At 38.2% G+C, this 22,994-nt stretch overlaps 3 protein-coding genes across 3 annotated transcripts; all 3 read left to right on the top strand.

Annotated features, from left to right (window-relative positions):
* Positions 1-336: 336 nt before the first annotated feature.
* Positions 337-2,939, top strand: LOC110913263. The gene is made up of 6 exons (XM_022158109.2): positions 337-463; positions 851-1,076; positions 1,680-1,753; positions 1,863-1,987; positions 2,119-2,215; positions 2,757-2,939. The coding sequence occupies exons 1-6, from the start codon at positions 337-339 to the stop codon at positions 2,789-2,791; spliced, it is 684 nt and encodes a 227-aa protein (XP_022013801.1). The 3' UTR covers positions 2,792-2,939.
* A 5,784-nt stretch (positions 2,940-8,723) lies between these two features.
* Positions 8,724-12,220, top strand: LOC110913262 (probable cysteine desulfurase). The gene is made up of 6 exons (XM_022158108.2): positions 8,724-9,008; positions 9,209-9,713; positions 9,808-10,009; positions 10,174-10,390; positions 10,894-11,096; positions 11,792-12,220. Exons 1-6 carry the CDS (start codon positions 8,741-8,743, stop codon positions 12,218-12,220), a joined length of 1,824 nt encoding a protein of 607 aa, XP_022013800.2. The 5' UTR covers positions 8,724-8,740.
* Positions 12,221-16,889: 4,669 nt separating this feature from the next.
* LOC110910612 (probable cysteine desulfurase) lies at positions 16,890-19,396 on the top strand. Its single transcript, XM_022155238.2, has 4 exons — positions 16,890-17,389; positions 17,475-17,676; positions 17,835-18,254; positions 18,962-19,396. The coding sequence occupies exons 1-4, from the start codon at positions 16,926-16,928 to the stop codon at positions 19,388-19,390; spliced, it is 1,515 nt and encodes a 504-aa protein (XP_022010930.1). The 5' UTR covers positions 16,890-16,925; the 3' UTR covers positions 19,391-19,396.
* The last annotated feature ends 3,598 nt before the right edge of the window (positions 19,397-22,994 follow it).

Raw genomic sequence — 22,994 nt, 5'->3', positions numbered from 1 at the left:
GGCGTGGCCCTTGGGGCTTGGGTTTCAAGCCGGGCGTGGGGCGGTATGGCCATCCTAGTTGGCTGAATCTCATTGGCTCACCCGCCACGTCATAGCGGTCCATCCCAAAAGTTTTGAATTTTTAAATTCAAACTGCTGGCTTGGCCAAGCGGTCACCCCAACCGATCACCCCAACCCAACATCCCCTATAAATAAACCCAAACCCCAACCATGTGGTCCACCCCAAAACCCAACCATGTGGTCCATCCCAAACCCCACCGTGGTCCATCCCAAACATTCGCTATCCCCCCGCTGCCCCAACCGGTCACCCCAACCCCAACATCCCACGAACCCGCTATGGCATCCTGGACCCATGAAGAAGAACTTGCCCTAGTCACAAGCGTCGTTGACGCTATGAAGGTGCGGCCACCGGGCCAAACAAAATATTGGCCGGAAGCTTTTGCGGCCTACCGACTAAACGTCGGTAACGACCGCCACAACGTCAACGCGTGCCAACATAAATGGCGCGAGCTACGTCCCAAGCTCGAGCGTTTCAAGGCTTACTACGAAGCCGTTCCCGGGGGCGAGTTAAGCCACGAGGACCGGGTGGTGGTGGCGAACATAGAGTTTCGCGGCAAGGAAAAAAAGGCGTTCGACAAGATCGACCTTTTTGAAATTTATTTAACGCTTTAGGTTTCTTATTTTGTAATTTTTTGGTTTATGTAATTTTATAAATATTAATGAAGTTGTATGTTTTTTTTATAAATGTTTGTGTGATTTTTTAAAATTTTTTGTATTAATGAACTTGGATCCGTGTGTTTGTGGCTGGGTTAATACTGGCCGTTGATATTGAGTGTGATCAATGGCTAAGGTTTTATCAGAAAAAGGCGGGGTTTTTCCCTCTCTCCCCATGGTCACTTTTGCTCAATCTCCCCCCAAATTCACATTTACAGCAAACACTACCAACCTCCAAAATCACACTACGAGCTCCAATATCACCACCGTACGAAACCCCACCGGACAAATCTCCACCGGACGACCACCGTACGACAACCAGATGAAGCTTTTGTTCCCACCATCGAACGAACCCCCTTAAGGTTAGTTTAATTTTTCATCTTGTTTTTTAGCTACTGGAATTAGGTTGAAGTGTTTGATTTGTGTATTTAAAGAAATATTAAGTTGCAGGTGAATAGGAAGTTGAAAAGACATACTAATTGTTAGTCATGATAATATAAACTAATTGTTCGTCTGGATTTTCATGTGTAGTTAGATTTTTTACTTTTTATTTTTTGCAATTTCATTTCAGATCTTTGATTTTATTAAATCCTCTTCCCCTAGATCCTTTTTAGATTTCGATTTTTGGTTTAGGGCTGTTAATTGGGGCGTCATACAAATCATGAAAATGGAATGTTTAAAAGTTGTATATTTCGGCTTCTAGAGTTGTTGATGATGGTACAGGCTGATGGTCAAGACCCGTGCGTGCAAAGTTGGTATTGTAATGCCTGATGCAAGCTAGAGTTGGAAACCGAGAATCTAATTAGCCATACATGAGTTTCCCCGTCATGAGAAAGCAACAAATTTGTCATTTCGACAAAAACAACTATATTTTCATTGATTAATACCCCATCTTTCTTCTACCAATCCTATCTTTATTCATTCTCCAAGATTTCATCTCTTTTCAATCTTTAACATATCAACAGATTAAAGGGTGTTTGTTATATTACACTAACTCAATATGATATTGAAGATGTTCAAGAACACTGCAATAATCTATGTAAGTATATATATTGCTCTTCTTCTTTATAGTTTATACATTAACACACTCACTTCACTTCTTGATTGATCTCATTTTATGTAATTATGTTTGTTTGAATATGTTAAAGTTTCCCAGCAAGAGATAGTTTCTTTGTATAAAAGATTTTGTCAACTCGACCGCAATGCCAAGGGATTCATTTCTGCTGATGAGTTTCTTTCGGTACCCGAATTTGCAATGAATCCTCTGTCTCAGGTATGTTTTTTTTTTAAATTTTTTTAATTTTAATAGATATACTGGGATGCCTAGAGAGTATTTCATGATCATAATGATATGCTTGTTTTTGCTTTATGTTTTTTTTTTTAATTTTTTTTTACTTATTATAGAGATTGCTTAAGATGGTGGATGGTTTGAACTTTAAGGACTTTGTGATATTCTTGTCAGCTTTTAATCCTAAAGCAAGCATACCCCAGAAGATTGAACGTAAGTGTCACACCTTATTTTGATCAAGGCTAGCTAAAGCATCTTGTTTTTTGATTATATTTTAAGAGAAAATGATCAAAATGACCCATTTCGACCGATGGATTTAACAAAATGGACACCTTTTTTTCAGAAAAATATAATTTGACTTTTCGTTTAGCTTAAAATTCTTCATGAATATGGTTTACCTTCGATATTAACTAACTTTTGTAAACACATAATCTCAGTTATATTCAAGGTATACGACTCAGATTATAACGGTAAGGTGACTTTCAAAGACATAATGGACCTGGGGAATTTTATTAGATTAAAAACTTGGCTTGTATAAAAATGGACCAGGGGAATTTTATTAGATTAAAAACTTGCGTCATTTTCACATAAATGATTATGATGTTTTGTGTGCAGATTATAAACTTCCCCATACCATTTAACTACTAGTTACATTTTAAGCTTTGGTTATGTATAGATTCATAACTAACTTGCTTTTTTACTACTTCCCAAACAGAAATTTCACTTAGTCGTTTTTCGTTTGTCTTGTTGATAGTTGATGCCGTGTTCATTATATATCATGAAATGTGAAAAGAGATTGAAGAGGAAGATGCAAGAAAAAAAAGAGTTGAGCTTAAAGCTATGTTAAAGATATTGACGGCCACCGACGAAACTTGGTGCAGACACGAAGTAGGCTACGAATGAAGAAATAGAAAAGACAAGGAAGGAGATGCCTTTTTTTAAAGGGCAAGGTGTTTCTTGGTTTAATTGTAGTTTTTTTTTTTTTTTTTTTTTTTTTTATGGATAGTAATATAGTTTTGAATAGATAAGTATTGACTGTTATTTTACCCGTGTAAACTTTCGGGTTGAATGTGTATTGGGTCGATTTGAGTATGTTCGGCTTATTATGTTGAATATATATATGAATTGATTGTTTGAAATTTGGACTGCAGTTTTTTTATTTTTTACTACAAATTATTATTTTTATTTGTTTAAAATTTAATTGCATATTTTTTTACATAATTGCTTATAAGTCGCGGTTCCTCTAACACCGACTAAAAACTGATATAAAATTAAAAAGTGATTTTAAGTCACGGTTCAAAACACCGACTAAAACCATTTTCCAAAAAGTAGTAACAATTTGAAGTCGCGGTGGTGTATTTTAAGACGGGGTTTATCAAACCGCGTCTGATAAACAATACATTTTTAGCCACGGCATTTTAAGTCGGGGTTCAAAACCGCGACTAAAAACTATTTTAACCGCGTCTAATGGTCACTTTTGTACTAGTGATTGCCATATTGGTACCAATATATTTATTATCGGAACCGGCACCGGTATTCGTTCTTTTGTTTTCAATGTAAAAGACATTCGTTTGAACATATCACGACTTTAAAACGAGTGACAATACTATTTGGATACCCTAACAAACCGAACCAGTACCGACCGAACTTCGCTACGTAACAAACCAAACCGATACCGACCTAATTTTCGCGGCATTGTGCGGTCAAATCCTTCCGAGCTAAATTTATAATGAAGAAATTTAAAGAACTTTTATAGGCAATTATAAGTAAAATTTCTACTTACAACTAGATTAGATTATCAAAACAAATGTTCAACACCTTCTACTTAATGTTTCCCTACTACAGATGGAATTGCCCCGGTTACACCCAGGTCTAGACTAATACCTCAATTTCTAGCAATTGTATAACCATCATCTATTAAACTATATGTGTTATGATTTAACATAACGTCCTGTCAAATAAATAATAAGCTATAAGACTAGAGGGTATGGGGAGGCTCATCCCAATGAGAATGGACCGCCACGTAGGCGCCACATCACCATCCCATGAAGGATGAGCCTCCTTGCATTTTGAGTAGGGTGGAAGATGGGGCCCCACACTATTTATAAAAACAATTAAAAAATATAATTTATTTGATTTTTTAAAGAGAGAAAGAGAGAGACAGGAGAGAGAAAGAAGAGAGAGAGAGATCAGGCCCGTCATCAACGGCTTGTGGCAGCCGGTTATCACAAGGCGGGGCAAGGGGGGCGGTGTGGGGGACCAGCGCCGGGCTTCGTCGGGCCTAAGCCGGCCCCCATACAGCTTGGTCTAACATACTCTTTAACTATCACTTTATGTTTTAATTAAAATTTAAAAAAAATTATTTGACGTATTAGTGATGAACCCCACTTGATTTAGACAACAAAGATGGAGAGAAAGGTGGTGAGATGGCTTTGGCGTCCCTTATTGACGCCACCACAACTTACGGTCTATAGCAATGTACGAACAAAGTCAACAATTCACCAAAGCTTTGATTTAGTGGATCTTGTCAACAATAGCTATATTGTTTTATTCAACTTTTATATTAAATATTTTGCTAATGCAATAATAGCTATCATAATTTATTCAACTTTCATAATTAAATATGCCGGTCCATATCCATCAATAAATTCATTCCCTGCTATCAAAAAGATAGGTGTCTTGTGTCGAATTATTAGCCATATCTTTTTGTTTTTTTTAACAGGAAACTTCATTAGAAACTAGCGAGTCCTCAAATCAAGGACCGCCACCACGAAAGTTACAACATACACAAGGGATTAATCGCCCAATCTTTCCACACAATGGAACAAAACCTAGTCCTGTTTTTTAACCACAAATACGACCAAGACTTAATAGAATAAACGACTTCCGTAACCTTCGGCTCCTTTGCTTAGAAAACTATAAATAAGAGAGTTAAATGCCTGTGGTTTGCGAAAATTGAAGACTTAATCCTAATGGTTTACTAGTTATACACTTGGTTTCAATGGTTGCAATTTTTAAACTCAGATGGTCCTTAACACTAACCTAGGTTAAATTTCTCAGTCAAGTGTATGTAAAATTACTAGATTACCCCTAAACAACTAAAAACTAAAACTAATGGCCCCACCATCTTCTTCCTCCACTGTGCCATAGGGATGTGCTTTTTTTCCCAAATACCCATACTCGTACCTGTATTGTACCCGTAACGATTTTAGGTATTTGGCACATGTATCGGTACCCAGTTTTATTGATTTTTGCATTCGGTACTTTTGATATTGGTATGGGTAAAAACGGGTACTAGTACCAATTTTTATGTAGACCTTTAAAAGTTTTTTTTTGTATTATGTTTTATTTCGTATTATGGTATTTATAGTACTCGTATTGATTTTACCTATATGGTACCCTTATTGTATTGGTACTCATACCAATTTTACCTATTTGGTACTCGTACTATATTGGAACTCATGTCAATTTTACCTATTTAGTACTCATACAAGTGCTCAAAAACTAAATAAAAACAAAATGGTACCAAAGCGGTTACCGTACCGAAAATACCCGTACTCGTACCCGTACCGTACCTATATATTTGATACGGTATTTGATACCGAATTTTGTTCAAATTCGGTACTAGTATTTTCGGTATCGGTACGGGTACTGTACCAATCTCATCCCTAATGTACCACCACCATCTTTATCTCTTTCCCTTCTAATTTTCATCCACACATACAACCCTACACACACATTCTGCACATTTAGAGAGATGCTGAGAGAGAGAGAGACAGAGAGAGATAGAGATAGAGAGAGAGAGAGAGAGAGAGAGCGAGCGCTTGAGGGTGGAGGAAGAGTGTGGTCTCTGTTTTGATTTACGCTAGATCCAGTGGCTACGAGCTTCAGGTACGTTTTTCGGGCGTGGTGGTGGGTGGTACAATGGTGGTGGTGCTGGTACAGTTGTGTTAGTGGTTCAGCTAGCGGTGGTGGCCGTGGTACTATTACAAGATGGTTTTCAACATCAACCTTTCAGGTTCTTACAAAAAACATTGATGAATTCAACATCTAATTTCACTTTCTATTCTTCAATAACTCTACTTTGCTCTCTCGTTTTCCAACGACCAACAAAGAAAAAAAAAGAATTGTCGGGTGCTATTGGGACACATCGCAATCGTGGCTGTGAATCAGGGTTTGCTGGAATTGTCTTTTGGGGATTCAGGTGCCAGCCAGAGAGTTTAAATCTCTTACGGTTGCTGGGGTTGAGAGAACAAATGGAATGTTGTGCTTAATAAATCCATTTCCATGGTGGAACTTGATTATGTTTACCATCAGAATCTTACTAGAGGCGACGAGGAGGTGCCCACTGATTTTGGGTGGTTGTTGGTGGGTTGAAGTGGTGGTGGGTTAGAGAGAGATGGGGGAGAAGAAAGATGAGTGAGGGCCCATCTTTTTTTTTGTTTTTTTAATTGCTCAGGGACAATTTAGTCATTTCACAAAGCCTTAACTGGAAACTTTAATTTAGGTTAGTGTTAAGGACCAACCGAGTTTAAAAATTGCAACCATTAGGACCAAGTCTGCAATTTTCTCAAACCACATGGACCAACCATGAATTTAACTCTAAATAACATGTATACATAAATATCAGAGTATAATGCGGATAGTCCCTGTGGTTTGGTAAAATTTCACCTTTAGTCCCCAACTTTTCAAAATTACATGTATGCTCCTTGTGCTTTGATAACTTGTTACTCGGATAGCCCCTGGCGTGAATGAAAGTTAGTTTTTGGTGTTAAGTGAATGTAAAATTACTAAACTACCCATAATACTAAGATTATAAAAAAAGAAAACATTTATTTGACTTATTTGCAACATCAAGGGGCCACAAAGAAACCCACATCATTACCCTCTTTCAATATCCAGAATTCCAGAGATTAGAGAGAGTAAGAGTTAGAGACGGAGAGAGATCAGAGATGAAGATAGGGTGAGAGAGAAACACCGTTGCAGAGAGAGGGGGGGGGGGGAGAGAAAGAGAGTGAACGGAATAGAATCCGACCATCATGGTGTTGGTCATCGGCGGTTACTGACAACGACAGTGGTTTGGGTTGTAGGGGTTCCGGCGAGGGATGTTACGGCGATGACGACGAGTTGTATTGAAGAATAAGAGAACTCTGATGAAACATAGATGGATGGCGGCTGGGGTTTCTATCAATGGAATGTTAGCCGACATCAGGTAATTTTATGGTGGGTTTTTGACAATGATCAAAACGGTGGATGTTGGATCTGATGTTGATCAAAACGGTTTTATTTCCTTTTTGTTTCAATCATCAAACAACATAATTAATTTTGAACTATCTAATACCAGCAAACAATATAATTGATTTTGAAGTGTGTTTCATACCAACACCGGCACATGTTTTCAGATCCGGACAAATGGGTAAGTTGGAGTTGTAGTGGTGATCAGAGAAGATAGCCATAGATAAATCATAGTTGTAGCGGTGATGGTTTGATGATGGCTGACGAACTCGTTTTTCCGGTGACTTAGGTAGTGTCGCTGGCATGAATGTGGGGTTAAGGGTGGTGCTAGATGGAGAAGAAAGGGTGAGGTTGAAGATGATGTTTTGGTGGGTCCCATAACTATTTATTAATAAATTTCTTTTAATGTTCTAAACTTATTTTTAATAAGTAAGGGTATTCTTGTCATTTTACATGTACTTAACTGAAAAAATTAACTACCATCCATGATAGGGACTATCCGAGTAATAACTGAGCAAACCACAAGGAACATTCATGTAATTTAAGAAAGTTGGGACACCATTCGATGGAGATGAGTGTGTGGTGAGTGATGGACACCCCACTAAAATCCATCACTAGTGATGGAACCGAGTTCGATGACGTGGCGTTTGATGATTGGGTGTGGTGAGTGATGGAAAGTGGAGCTCCCCTACCCCCTTATAGTTGAAGAACGAGTTGAAACACAAAGGAATTTTATGGAAAAATCGGTATAGCTTTTCAATATGATGTAAATATGTTATATATTGGATTGATGTAAACTGTAATCTGGTTTGTGTCGATTGTTTTATCTCCCTTACTATTGCTTGGGTCGGTGTGTGTTTTAAATTTTTTGAACGATCAACTAAATCACCGGATAAGCATCACATTCCCTCCTCCATAATAGTCAGAGTTGGATGAATACCCGAGCAACCAGTTCCGGGGAAAACCTGCCCGCCCGAAGGCCCACTGCGGTAAAACCTGGTTCGGCTCGGTTTTGAACTGGCGACCTCCAGAGAGGCCTAGTTCTAAACTTCATTGCCACCACCAATGTCCTTCAAAGTGATGCTAGTGGGAGTTGAACTTGATACCTTAAAAAAAGAAACCAAGTAACTAATACCAATTTGTTAGGACCATTGTGTTTTAATAAAGTTCCTCCTTTCAAATTTTTTTTGAATGTGTCACTTGCAGGAAGTTAAAAATATGAACATTATAGATTTCAATTATAATTAAAAGTTAATCATATTTTTATTGAAAATCGCGTAATAATCCTTACATGATTTTCAATAAAAGCATGAATAACTTTTAATAATGATTGAAATCTATTATGTCACATGTTGTATTATTATATTTATTATATATGTCAACGTTCCCCGTTATAATAATTTGACCTACACCTCCGGTTTATCATTCCCACAAGTAACAAACCTCTATAAATACCCTTATCTTATAGATACAATGTCACCGGCGCAATATACCAAAGAGAATATGGTGGAACATCAACAGCAACTCGCAAGAAAGATTAATGAATATAGTATGCTGCTTAGCGATGGGATCGTTGACAGAGACGCACCAAAGAGTGATACGTGTGTTGAAGCAAAACTAAGGTGGCTGCGATCACAAATCATAGGCGGGTTTGCTGAGATTCAGACTCCATTTGGATCGCGTAAACTTACGTATGCAGATCATACAGCCTCAGGCCGTTGTCTTCGTTACATTGAAGAATATATCATCCAGAATCTTCTTCCCTTTTATGGTAACCTTATTACATAAAATGATAGAAAGTGTTTTGGATTGTATGCACTACAAGAAAGCTGGTTGAGTTCCTATGAAAAATTTCTAAGCAAAAAAACCGTCTCGAATTCTGACACATTTAATACGCATTTCTCACGAACTATAAAACCCAAATTTTCTGACAACATATTTGATGTGGCTATGGTGTTGATTCATTTTCAGGGAACACTCACACATCTGACAACTATGTTGGCGATAGGACGATGAAAATGCTCCATGAGGCAACTGAATTTGTGAAGAAATGCTTAGGAGGAACCCAACATGATGCACTCCTTTTCTGTGGATCAGGCACTACAGCCGCTATAAAACGGCTTCAAGAAGTGTTGGGAATTGCTGTTCCATCAATCTTGAAAGAGAAAATATTGAACACATGTATAGGAAGTGAAGAAAGATGGGTAGTTTTTGTTGGTCCTTATGAACACCACTCCAACCTCCTTTCCTGGAGACAAAGCCTAGCAGAAGTAATAGAGATCGGTCTAGACAAAGAAGGAATGATTGACATCAATGATTTGAAGGCGCGTCTAGAGTTTTATCAAGGCACTGGCCGCCCCATGCTCGGTTCATTCTCTGCTTGTAGTAATGTTACTGGAATTTGTTCTGATACGCGCTCGTTAGCTCGCTTGCTTCACGAGTTTGGAGCCTTCGCATGCTTTGATTTTGCAGCAATGTACTAATTTTAATAATTTGCACAATATATATGTAATAACCAAAGTATGTTAGATGTGAAACCGACTGATACATTAATGTTGAATGCATAAAAGTGGCCCATACGTGGAGATTGACATAAGATCGGGTGCTATTGATGGCTATGATGCCATAACCTTAAGCCCACACAAGTTTCTTGGCGGACGTGGATCACCAGGGATTCTTCTGATGAACAAGGCCTTATACCAGCTGAAATATGCTCCCCCTTCGACCTGCGGAGGTGGGACCATTAACTACGTTAATTTCTTCGATGAACAGGTATTATTATTTTTTATTTTCAGAACAATAATTTACACACTTTATAATTCTACTACTAGACTAATCCTGTTTGTCCAACACCTTGGACCGCTAGGCCATTCGTCGATGAAACTAAAAGTGTAAATTTTTAATAAAAATATGAGGTTTTATGCATGATATTGTAGGACACACTATACATTAATGACATTGAAGAAAGGGAAGATGCTGGGACACCACAAATTATTCAACGAGTAAAAGCAGCATTAGCCTTCCAAGTTAAAGAATACATAAAATGTGAAGTTATTGCCAAGAGAGAACATGACTACATTGAAAGGGCGCTAGAGAGGCTTGTGAAACTTTCCAACGTATGGGTGTTGGGAAATACCAAAGTAGAGAGACAAGGTGATGTGGGCCTAAGTGTGGAGGAACGGGCTATTTTGTACTTGGAGGCCCAAGACCGCGTAAGAAAAGGGCCTTCACTAAAATGGCCCTAACTTGGGCTACGGAGGTCCGTTTGGGGCGTGTGACCAGTCAAAACGAACGGGAGAACGAGCTCTATCTTGCTGCAAACAGCCTACGGCGGTTTGGGTCATCGTCCTGGCCAAAAAAACGCTTATTTCTATTAGTTTTTTCCATTTTTATGTTTTTTCAAGTATTTTGGGCATTTTGTTTTTGGGCTTGTGTTTGGCCCGTTGTCTTTTTTAGGCCCGTTTCGAATTTCTGTCATTATTTATATTTCCCTTTAGTGAATGAAACAATCAGAATTGAATTTTGAGAAAAGTTATTTTTCACTTCAAATTCCGTGGCCTTTGGGTTGCAATTTGGGGGTTGGGGAAGAGACACACGGGTATTCGTAGAATCAACGTGTTGATCTTCGTTTATCGTATCACACGCTGCATCACAAGGAATTCTCTCCTTCCTCGTTCACACAACTACAAACTCTAATAAGAGAGACAAGCCTCTTAATGGTACTTTTGTCGCTAAGCTTCTCAATGACCTCTTTGGCATCCAAGCTCGAGGAGGTTGTGCTTGTGCTGCACCGTATGGTCATTTTTTGCTTGGTATCGACCAAGTACATTCACTTACAATGAAAGATGCAATCAAAAAGGTAAGTCATATTTCTAGATTTCTTCATATTTAGGGTTGTTCATGATCCGAGTCGAGCTAGGGCAAGCTCGGGCTCGGCTCGATTATAAACCGAGCCGCGAGTTTTTTGGACAACCCTATTCATATTACTGTAAGATATTTTATGCAAAAATTATGAAAGATGTAATTTTAACATTACATAATCCACATAACGTCCATGCCTTTTAATTTTACAAAACTATGATTTGTGATGACGATTTGTCCTCTAAGGAAAGAGGAAAACATTGATCTTTTTTTAAGGTAGTTTGGACAAGTTCTTATGGTTTTTTATTCAACTTTTGGAACTAGTTGTTTATGAGAACTTTTGGACAATTTCTTGTGGTTTTTTAGTCATCTTTTGGAACTAGTTGTTTATGAGAATTTGCTAGTTACACTTGTTGATGTTGCACGTTTTTCAAACTTCATGATGAGTTGGAAAACATTTATTGACTTTTCAACATAAAGTCTATTTACATCCGTGAGTTCAACTAAGGGATCCTCATAAAACACCATTCACATATGTTAGTTCAACTAGTGGAGTATATAGAATTAAAACAATCTCCGAAAATTGACCAAAAACTATGAAGAATCTCCATACCACCTAAAGATAATAAAAATAGAAAATCATATGAGTTTGTCATATATTTTATTTATTTATTGCTCTTCTTCCATTAGTAGGGCTATATTGGAGTAAAGGTCGGTTGGACAAGAGTAAGCTTTCCATACTACATGTCTAATGAGGAATATGAATACATTCTAGCTGCAATTGAATTTGTAGCTGTTTATGGACAAAGATTTCTTCCCCTATATCACTTGAACTGGAATACAGGCAGTTGGACTTTCAAGACTAATACTTTCCAGAAGTCTTTTCTCAAAGAGAAAGACTGCAAGCTTTGTGCTTCATTTTGTAGCACTACTGTATCGCAAGCTATTAACAAATTACCAAATATTCAACAACAGATGATAGATTGTAAAACAATGGAATTTGACAAGTACATATTCTGTCTAGAGGTTGCAAAGCACATAGGGAACATACTTCCGGAGTTTCCACCTCATCGTAGACTTCCCAAGGGCATAGATCCCAACTCTGTGTTTTTTCATATGTAGTTTCAAATCTAGGAGTTGGAAAGAGAATCATAATTGGCATGCTAGTTACAAGTATGTATGTTGATATATTAAATTAATCCATGTTGTAATTATTCACATTATTTGTATTAAATATGGCTGTGGAGTTGGGTTCTTTAAAACATATGTATTACCAATATAATGGTACTAGCTTATAGACTCATGTATTAAATGAGATTGTATAATAAAAAAATAAAAATATAATAATGTGTATGAGATTTACAATAATGTGTATAATAGAAATTATATACTTTTGTTCCCTAGCTTTCTAAAAGTACACGGATCGTCCCGGTGGTTTGCGCTTTGTAACGAATTTAGTCCCCAACTTTTGCCAAAAGTACATGGATGGTCGCTGTGTTTGCACTTTGTAACGCATTCAATCCCTAACTTGGACCTCCTGAAACCTTTAGATTTGTTGGCTGGTGACTTAATTCATACAAAGTGCAAATCACAGTGTACTTTTGGAAAATTAAGGACCAAATCCAAAATTTTAGAAAAAAACACGAGGACTCTCCATGTAATTTACTATTAAGAAAGTGGTTGAGCTTTGAATTGGTGAAACCCTTCTTCTTTCTAGATTCTTCTTCTCTGGTTCTAAGCCTGTTTGAATAAAATGGTTGAGCTTTGACTTGGTGAAACCCTCCTTCTCTCTAGATTCTTCTTCTCTAGTTCTAACACCTGCGAATCCAAACATCTAGTGGTTATCATGTTCAAGCAATTAACCATAATAAGCATGGAATGTGCATCATATTAAACCTTTTAAGGGTTGTTCTACGGAGGATGCTAAACCAAGGTTGATTAGATGGATTCTTTTACATACCTCTTGAAATCTGCACAAGAAAGGAAACAAAAACGTGGTGGCGAATCACTTATCTCGAGTGATTCAAGAGATTGATGAACCAGATGTTGACATCAAAGAAACATTCCCATATGAGAATCTATTTGTTGTTTCAACTGAACCATGGTTTGCTAATTTTGATAGCTTTTTAGCAGCATATGCGATTCCAAAATTTTGGACAAGGAACAAAAGACAACAGTTTGTGTCTCGGGTGAAAATTTATATTTGGGATGAACTAGATATTCTTTTAAAGTTGGTGCATATAAGATTATCCAAAGACGCATTTCGAATGAGGAGATTCAATGTGTTTTGGAAATGCTACAAGTGTCTACATGTGGTGGACATTTTAGTGGGCGAAGAATGGGTCACAAAGTGCCATCATGTGGGCTTTTTTGCCCCACCAATTTTAAAGATGCTTTTGAATTTGAAACGAATTGTGTGGATTGACAAAAAATTGGTAGTATTTCAAGAAGGAATGAGATGTCCTTGTAGCTGATTCTAGTAGGTGATGTTTATGCTTTCTGAAAAATTGACTTCATGGACCCATCCCGAATTCGTTTGGAAATTTATACATCTTGGTGGCAGTAGATCATGTATCTAGGTGGATAGAAGCAATTGCCAACAAGATGAATGACCGTAAGGTTGTTTGCAAGTTTGTCCAAACCAACATATATTCACGATTTAGAATATGTCGTATGATTATACGTGATGGGGGATCACGTTTCAAAAACTTCCAGTTTGTTAAATTCTTAAACGCTACGGCGTAGCCCACAGAATTACAACACCATATCACCCTAAAACAAGTAGGCAAGTTATGGTATCAAATAAGCAAATTAAAAAGATTTTACAAAAGACAATGTGCTCCGAATGGCCCAGATTATGTTATGTAAGTTGAAGGGTTGGGTCTGAAAAGTGTAGTCTAATGTTAAAAATAAAGTAGAAGGGTTGAAGGCTCAGATTATGTAAGTTGAAGGATTAGACCTAGTGTCACACCCCAACCGATGGCGGAATCATCGGGGCGCGGCAGTGAGCGAAACAGATTTTCCAGAAGTTTCCACAACAATTATTATATAAATTCAGTTTAAATGACACGTCCCATACCGTGTCCCAAATAAATAACAAGTTATCATAGAAAGCAACAAGACAAGTAATTCCGTTCCGATAACTCAGATTTAATTATTACAGACAAATGTTTATTGTTTCTAGACTCCCTAGCCTTGATTTCATCACCATTCACCTAAGCATCCTAGCAGCTTAAACACCTGTCACATACGTTAAAATAAAGTCAATACATATAATGTAAAGGTGAGCATACAAGTTTGATAATAGCATATAGAGTTGGAATAGTTTACGCATAACCAGCACGTACACAGAGGGCAACGATGCATGTAAATTATCGACATGGACCTATCAATACCAATGACTGCGGGTTGACTGTCCGAGACAGTTCGCACTACATGATCACCACCGTAAATCATGCAGGTAGATTGTCCTTAACAAGCCCCGTGTGAACGGGTGCTGAGTCCAAACTATAGTACTATGTTGCTAAGGCAGGTAGACAGCTTTCCATGTGTAAACATAATAACAGGCATACATTTAATCACGTAATACATACAATCGGTTAGCGTTCAAATAGTTTGAATAGTGTGTTCGATTGTGATTTTGATAAGTAACGTACGTAACACCCAAAAGTGCTAAAGCAAAAAGGGTTCGAGTATACTCACAGTGATTGATTATGGATTGAAGGGAGCGCTGAGAGCAAGATTAGCCTGAATAGTTCGATAGCACAACAATGAGTAACGTGGAAAGTAAACAAGTGTGAATGGATCGAATAGGCTAGTCGATCGAACGGCAGGTTCGATCGGACGGCCTGTTCGATCGGCTGGTATATCCGATTGGACAGTCCTGTTCGATCGGCCGGTTGGCTCGATCGGCTGGACCATTCAAGTGGATTGTTTCTTCCTCTGGTGTGTTTGTGTTTGAGGATTTGAACTTTTGAAATTTTCGTTGTAGTATATGAGAACACTGAAGTGTTCCTACCTTTCAAGTCGGTCGATCGAGCGGTTCACTCGATCGGCTAGCTCACTCGATCGGCTAGGAACTTCAGGAGTGGTCCTCAACTGAATGTCACTCGATCGAACAGTCTGTTCGATCGGCTGGCATTCCTACTACGAACGAGTTGGGAAAACGATTAAGTGTTGAAGCATAGTATCTCATGATCCGAACAATAATGTTTACCAATCGAGTGACCTATTCGATCGAACGTTACTTCGTCAATACTATCCTTCAAAAGTTTGGAAAAGTGGGACGCCATGTGCTAGTCGATCGGCTGGCCCGGTCGATCGGCTGGTGTGTCCGATCGGCTGGGCTGTTCGATCAGCCTAGCCGTTCGGCCAGCAAGTCTGACCTGGTCGGCCTTTCGTCTAACACTTAGTCGTCTGATTACTTGTCATTATATCGAGGTAGTTTGATAACGAGTTGAACTATGATACCTTCGTTCTTACCCGTCTCTCCGGCTCGGACAGGAATCACCCAAGTCCGGCCGGTGAACGGTTCGGAATGTCGGTTTAGAGTTTAACCCGAAATCGGTGAACATTGTTCATAGATCCTGAATCTTGAACCTTTTAACTGTTTGAATGATTAGTTAGCTGTCCAAGCTCCGTTTCTATCGGTTTGAAAGCATTGAGTGTAAAAGAGTTGAAAGAAAGTTGGAAATCCTTCTTTCAATCCTTCACATCATGAAAATGTTTAGATTTATGATAGATCTTAACTTGTTTATGTGGAAACCGGTTAGATCTAAGCTATTCATGGTTGAATGATGCCAAGGTTTGATGTTCTTCAAGAACACCATGATGACATCACCCAAGAACACTTAGATCTTGGTGATTTCACGGTTAGAATCCAAGTTTTGAAAGATAGAAAGGTGTAGAATCAAGTAATGATCAAAATCGTACAAGATTTAGAGTGAAAACTTACCGGGATTGAGAGAAATCTGAGAAAAGATGAAGAACAAGAGCTGGCCGGTCAGAACTTTCCAAAAGTGGAAATGAAGACAAGGACAGCCCTATTTATAGCGAACAAGAGCCTAGACATGACCAAATGATACAACCTTTGTAGCGAAATAGAACTTTTTGCATAAGTAAGGCAATAGTTTACGCCTGGTCAAACATAATGTTGGGAGTATTATAATGACACCTGGTGTATTATATATATTTATATATGTCTGCGTTATAATAATTTGACCTACACCTTCGGTTTATCATTCCCACAAGTAACAAACCTCTATAAATACCCTTATCTTATAGATACAATGTCACCGGTGCAATATACCAAAGAGAATATGGTGGAACATCAACAGCAACTCGCAAGAAAGATTAATGAATATAGTATGCTGCTTAGCGATGGGATCGTTGACAGAGACGCACCAAAGAGTGATACATGTGTTGAAGCAAAACTAAGGTGGCTGCGATCACAAATCATAGGTGGGTTTGCTGAGATTCAGACTCCGTTTGGATCGCGTAAACTTACGTATGCAGATCATACAGCCTCAGGCCGTTGTCTTCGTTACATTGAAGAATATATCATCAAGAATCTTCTTCCCTTCTACGGTAACCTTATTACATAAAATGATAGAAAGTGATTTGGATTGTATGCACTACAAGAAAGCTGGTTGAGTTCCTATGAAAAATTTCTAAGCAAAAAAACCGTCTCGAATTCTGACACATTTACTACGCATTTCTCACGAACTATAAAACCCAAATTTTCTGACAACATATTTGATGTGGCTATGGTGTTGATTCATTTTCAGGGAACACTCACACATCTGACAACTATGTTGGCGATAGGACGATGAAAATGCTCCATGAGGCAACTGAATTTGTGAAGAAATGCTTAGGAGGAACCCAACATGATGCACTCCTTTTCTGTGGATCAGGCACTACAGCCGCTATAAAACGGCTTCAAGAAGTGTTGGGAATTGCTGTTCCATCAATCTTGAAAGAGAAAATATTGAACACATGTATAGGAAATGAAGAAAGATGGGTAGTTTTTGTTGGTCCTTATGAACACCACTCCAACCTCCTTTCCTGGAGACAAAGCCTAGCAGAAGTAATAGAGATCGGTCTAGACAAAGAAGGAATGATTGACATCAATGATTTGAAGGCGCGTCTAGAGTTTTATCAAGGCACTGGCCGCCCCATGCTCGGTTCATTCTCCGCTTGTAGTAATGTTACTGGAATTTGTTCTGATACGCGCTCGTTAGCTCGCTTGCTTCACGAGTTTGGAGCCTTCGCATGCTTTGATTTTGCAGCAAGGTACTAATTTGCACAATATATATGTAATAACCAAAGTATGTTAGATGTGAAACCGACTGATACATTAATGTTGAATGCATAAAAGTGGCCCATACGTGGAGATTGACATAAGATCGGGTGCTATTGATGGCTATGATGCCATAACCTTAAGCCCACACAAGTTTCTTGGCGGACGTGGATCACCAGGGATTCTTCTGATGAACAAGGCCTTATACCAGCTGAAATATGCTCCCCCTTCGACCTGCGGAGGTGGGACCATTAACTACGTTAATTTCTTCGATGAACAGGTATTATTATTTTTATATTTAGAACGATACTTTATAATTCTACTACTAAACTAATCCTGTTTGTCCAACACCTTGGACCGCTAGGCCAAAGGCCCGTCGATGAAACTAAAAGTGTAATTTTTTAATAAAAATATGAGGTTTTATGCATGATATTGTAGGACACACTATACATTAATGACATTGAAGAAAGGGAAGATGCTGGGACACCACAAATTATTCAACGGGTAAAAGCAGCTTTAGCCTTCCAAGTTAAAGAATACATCAAATGTGAAGTTATTGCCAAGAGAGAACATGACTACATTGAAAGGGCGCTAGAGAGGCTTGTGAAACTTAACAACGTATGGGTGTTGGGAAATACCAAAGTAGAGAGACAAGGAATTCTCTCCTTCCTCGTTCACACAACTACAAACTCTAATAAGAGAGACAAGCCTCTTAATGGTACTTTTGTCGCTAAGCTTCTCAATGACCTCTTTGGCATCCAAGCTCGAGGAGGTTGTGCTTGTGCTGGACCGTATGGTCATTTTTTGCTTGGTATCGACCAAGTACATTCACTTACAATGAAAGATGCAATCAAAAAGGTAAGTCATATTTCTAGATTTCTTCATATTTAGGGTTGTTCATGAGCCGAGCCGAGCCGAGCCGAGCTAAGGCAAGCTCGGGCTTGGCTCGATTATAAACTGAGTCGCGAGTTTTTTAGACAACCCTATTCATATTACTGTAAGATATTTTATGCAAAAATTATGAAATATGTAATTTTTACATTACATAATCCACATAACGTCCATACCTTTTAATTTTACAAAACTATGATTTGTGATGATGATTTGTCCTCTAAGGAAAGAGGAAAACATAGATCTTTTTTTAAGGTAGTTTGGGCAAGTTCTTATGGTTTTTTAGTCAACTTTTGGAACTAGTTGTTTATGAGAATTTTTGGACAAGTTCTTGTGGTTTTTAGTCAACTTTTGGAACTAGTTGTTTATGAGAATTTGCTAGTTACACTTGCGGATGTTGCACGTTTTTCAAACTTCATGATGAGTTGGAAAACATGTATTGACTTTTCAATATAAAGTCTATTCACATCCGTGAGTTCAACTAAGGGATCCTCATAAAACACCATTCACATATGTTAGTTCAACAACTAGTGGAGTATATAGAATTAAAACAATCTCCTAAAATGGACCAAAAACTATGAAAAATCTCCATACCACCTCAAAATAATAAAAATAGAAAATCATATGAGTTTGTCATATATTTTATTTATTTATTTCTCTTCTTCCATTGGTAGGGCTATATTGGAGTAAAGGTGGGTTGGACAAGAGTAAGCTTTCCATACTACATGTCTAATGAGGAATATGAATACATTCTAGCTGCAATTGAATTTGTAACTGTTTATGGACAAAGATTTCTTCCCCTTTATCACTTGAACTGGAATACAGGCAGTTGGACTTTCAAGACTAATACTTTCCAGAAGTCTTTTCTCAAAGAGAAAGACTGTAAGCTTTGTGCTTCATTTTGTAGCACTACTGTATCGCAAGCTATTAACAAATTACCAAATATTCAACAACAGATGATAGATTGTAACACAATGGAATTTGACAAGTACACATTCTATCTAGAGGTTGCAAAGCACATAGGGAACATACTTCCGGAGTTTCCACCTCATCGTAGACTTCCCAAGGGCATAGATCCCAACTCTGTGTTTTTTCATATGTAGTTTCAAATCTAGGAGGTGGAAAGAGAATCATAATTGGCATGCTAGTTACAAGTATGTATGTTGATATATTAAATTAATCCATGTTGTAATTATTCTCATTATTTGTTTTAAATATGGCTGTGGAGTTGGCGTTCTTTAAAACATATGTATTACCAATATAATGGTACTAGCTTATAGACTCATGTATTAAATGAGATTGTATAATAAAAAATTAAAAATATAATAATGTGTATGAGATTTACAATAATGTGTATAATAGAAATTAGGGTTATTGGATTATATCACCCCCAACTATCGGTCATTGACTGTTGCCACCCCCAACTAACACTTTGATGCCCGACACCTCCAACTTGACATTTCATTTGTGCTGGCACCGCTCAGTTAAATCTCCACTAACTGGGTTTGTTTTTTGTCCGACATGTCACCCACTTGCTTACATGGACTTCATTATGTGGCTCCCTTTCCTACGTTGGACTTCATTATGTGGCTCCATTTCCTATGTGGATTTAATTCCGAATTAAAAATTATTCTTTCTCTCTACTATCTCTCTCTGTACATATATACACACATCTGTATAAATATAGACACCCACCACCGGCCATATCTAACAAGAACATACGTGAACGGGATTTGACTGTGCTGAAAAACATCAACAAGAACGACAATTGGTGAACGGGATTTGACTGTGCTGAAAAACATCAACAAGAACGACAATTGGTGAAGGGGATTTGACTGTGCTGAAAAACATCAACAATCCGCCGGACCACGACATAAAAAAACCCACCACCGGCCATATCCAGCGAAACCTGCAACTTCCGGTGGTGGTTGATATTCTTCTTCGTGAAGAACAAACCGTCGCCTCTATTAGATCATAGATATAAGCTAGATATATTCATAAGTATAAGTTATATAGTATAGTTTTATTATTAAGGTTACATTATTATGTTATTATTATTATTCCTAAGTTCCGGCAGTTACTATCTAAATCTGCCATGTATATATGTATTGTATGTATGACAATAACATTCACCAATTCGAATCAAGAAAACGTATTTTTTCTCTGAAGAATTCGAACCCTAATTTGCATAATCAATAAAGTGGTATCAGAGCCACATATAACGATCCACTCACATATTTCATCATTCAAATCTGCAAATTCAATTCACAATCACTGCAAATCATTATCATGGCAACATCGAACGCTGGAATTCAAACTCAAATTCCAAAACTTCTTCGGCAAAACTATTATCATTGGCACATACAAATGAAAGTTCTACTGGAATCACAAGATCTGTGGACAATTATAGATGAAGGATACAATGAGATCGCTGCCAACGCGTCAGAAAACGATCAAAACATCTACAAAGAAAAGGTTAAAAAAGACAAGAAGGCCCTACACATAATCTTCCAGGCTGTGAATGAAATCGTTTTTAAACGAATAGCTACCAATAAAACAGCTAAGGAGGCATGGAACATCCTTCACAAAGCATACGGAGGAGAACGCAGGGTTAAAACAGTAAGACTTCAAACCTTACGATGTGAATTTGATGCTTTACGAATGAAATATAGTGAATCAATAGAGGAATATTGTTGGTGCAGTAATGTCTATCGCCTCCGTCAATACGAGTCGTAGCTAAAACTGTTTAAATCTAGTGCTTTTATTGTAATATGTAGTAAAAGGCAAGGTGGCAATTCTGTAAATAATGAGTTCTCTCATTATTTCCCTTGGTCTATAAATAGAGGAGATAGTGTTAGAGATTAAGACTTTTGCCATTTGAAAGATTTGGAGCTTGGTGCTTAGAGAGAGAAAGTAGAGAGAGAAAGGCAAAAGGTGATTCACGGTTCTTTGTACGTTTCAGATCTATCAATGGAATCACGTTAATTAGTACGTTCTTGTGTTCGGTCACGCACGTTCACGGATTTCGCACGTCGAACGTGTCGTTATGCAATCGTTTCGGAGTAAAAAACGGGACCTACAAGTGGTATCAGAGCAGGAGCTCGGTTGCGAAGATCAAACGCACATATTCGTACAAGATTTGATCAGATTCAGAGCCAAAAACATCCAGATTTGTCAAATTTCTCTTAACTTTCTCGTTCGAACAGCCTGTTCGATCGGTCAGCATCCTGACCTGGTCGGCCTGTTCGTCTAACACTTGACTATTCTGATTGTTTGACGTTATATCGAGGTATTTCGACAACGAGTTGAACCATGGCACCTTCGTTCTTACTTGTTTCCCCTGCTCGGACAGGAATCACCCAGGTCCAGCCGGTGAACGGTTCGAAACGGTAGTTTAACGTTTAACCCGAAATCGGTGAACCTCGTAGATAGAATCCGAATTTTGAACCACACCACTATTAGGATGATTAGTGAGTTGGCTCAAGCTCCGTTTCTACCGGTTTGAAGGCATTGAGTGTAAAAGAGTTGAAAGAAAGTTGGGAATCCTTCTTTCAATCCTTCACACCATGTAAATGTTCGGATCTGTGATAGATCTTAGTTTGTTTATGTGGAAATCGGTTAGATCCAAGTGATTCTTGGTGGATTGAGGCCGAAACATGATGTTCTTGAAGAACACCATGATGACATCATCCTAGAATACTTAGATCTTGATAATTTCACAGTTAGAATCCAAGATTTGAAAGATAGAAAGGTGTAGGAGCATGTATTGATCAAGAAAGTACAAGATTTAGGATGAAATCTTACCGGGATTGAGAGAAATCTGAGAAATAGTGAGGAACACGAGCTGGTCGGTCAGAGGGTTTCCAAAAGTGGAAAGAATGACAATGACAGGCCTATTTATAGGCTTCCAAAAGGGGAAAGGGCTGGCCGATCGGCCAGGCATCCCGATCGGACAGCCTGCTCGATCGGACAGTCTGTCCGATTGGCTGGGCTGTTCGATCGGCTAGGAGCCTGATCGATCCACATCCTGATTTGAGCGTTCGGTGCGACGATTTCTGATATTTCGATTTCGATTGAAGATGATACGAGTACGATAGAGTTTCCTATTCAAATTACTTTTAATCCCAACCACTATATCTACATACAAGCATCTATATCATAATTCGATTTCGATTGAGTTCGATTGAGTTTCGAGTTTCGATTCGATTGATCACCACACATAACATAAAGTAAACATGCACAGGTAACACGTAAGGCACACACACACACGTAATATAACACCAAATTCGCATGATTCGAGTTTCGAGTTCGATTGAGTTTCGATTAGCTTGATTATTGATTGATTAACTTTATCGCATTGTTACTTCCTACTATTCACAGTCGAAAAGCGTTTTGCGTCGATCAAACATTCGGTTACTTCGATTCCTTTGATAAACAACACTTACTCCGCATAATACAAACAATAAAACATAAAATAGACTAATTACAGTCAAAGAAGTCAAACTTGACTTGGACTTTGACTTTGACTTTGTCATTCGAGAACACGGGGTGTTACACACAATATGTGTGAAGGCTGTTTGTTTGGAAAACACACAAGGAAACCGTTTCCCAAGCAAGCAAGATGGCGAGCATCACAAACTCTACAATTGATTCACTCCGACATATGTGGGCCCATGAGAACCCATTCCATAGGTGGATGCAGATATT

This window comes from Helianthus annuus, chromosome 15 (assembly GCF_002127325.2).
Source record: "Helianthus annuus cultivar XRQ/B chromosome 15, HanXRQr2.0-SUNRISE, whole genome shotgun sequence".
NCBI classification, from domain to species: domain Eukaryota; kingdom Viridiplantae; phylum Streptophyta; class Magnoliopsida; order Asterales; family Asteraceae; genus Helianthus; species Helianthus annuus.
Note: the sequence above shows the minus strand (reverse complement) of the source record. Positions and strands in the feature narration are given on the sequence as shown.

Bases quoted from the DNA above. Each gene is read 5' to 3' on its own strand.
- LOC110913262 (XM_022158108.2), top strand. From the start codon at position 8,741: ATGGTGGAACATCAACAGCAACTCGCAAGAAAGATTAATGAATATAGT. The intron at 9,714-9,807 runs GTACTAATTTTA...AATGCATAAAAG, and splicing joins TGCTTTGATTTTGCAGCAAT to TGGCCCATACGTGGAGATTG. The intron at 11,097-11,791 runs GTAAGTCATATT...TTCCATTAGTAG, and splicing joins TGAAAGATGCAATCAAAAAG to GGCTATATTGGAGTAAAGGT.
- LOC110913263 (XM_022158109.2), top strand. From the start codon at position 337: ATGGCATCCTGGACCCATGAAGAAGAACTTGCCCTAGTCACAAGCGTC. The intron at 1,988-2,118 runs GTATGTTTTTTT...TACTTATTATAG, and splicing joins CAATGAATCCTCTGTCTCAG to AGATTGCTTAAGATGGTGGA. The intron at 2,216-2,756 runs GTAAGTGTCACA...TCTTGTTGATAG, and splicing joins CATACCCCAGAAGATTGAAC to TTGATGCCGTGTTCATTATA.
- LOC110910612 (XM_022155238.2), top strand. From the start codon at position 16,926: ATGAAAATGCTCCATGAGGCAACTGAATTTGTGAAGAAATGCTTAGGA. The intron at 17,390-17,474 runs GTACTAATTTGC...AATGCATAAAAG, and splicing joins TGCTTTGATTTTGCAGCAAG to TGGCCCATACGTGGAGATTG. The intron at 17,677-17,834 runs GTATTATTATTT...ATGATATTGTAG, and splicing joins TTAATTTCTTCGATGAACAG to GACACACTATACATTAATGA.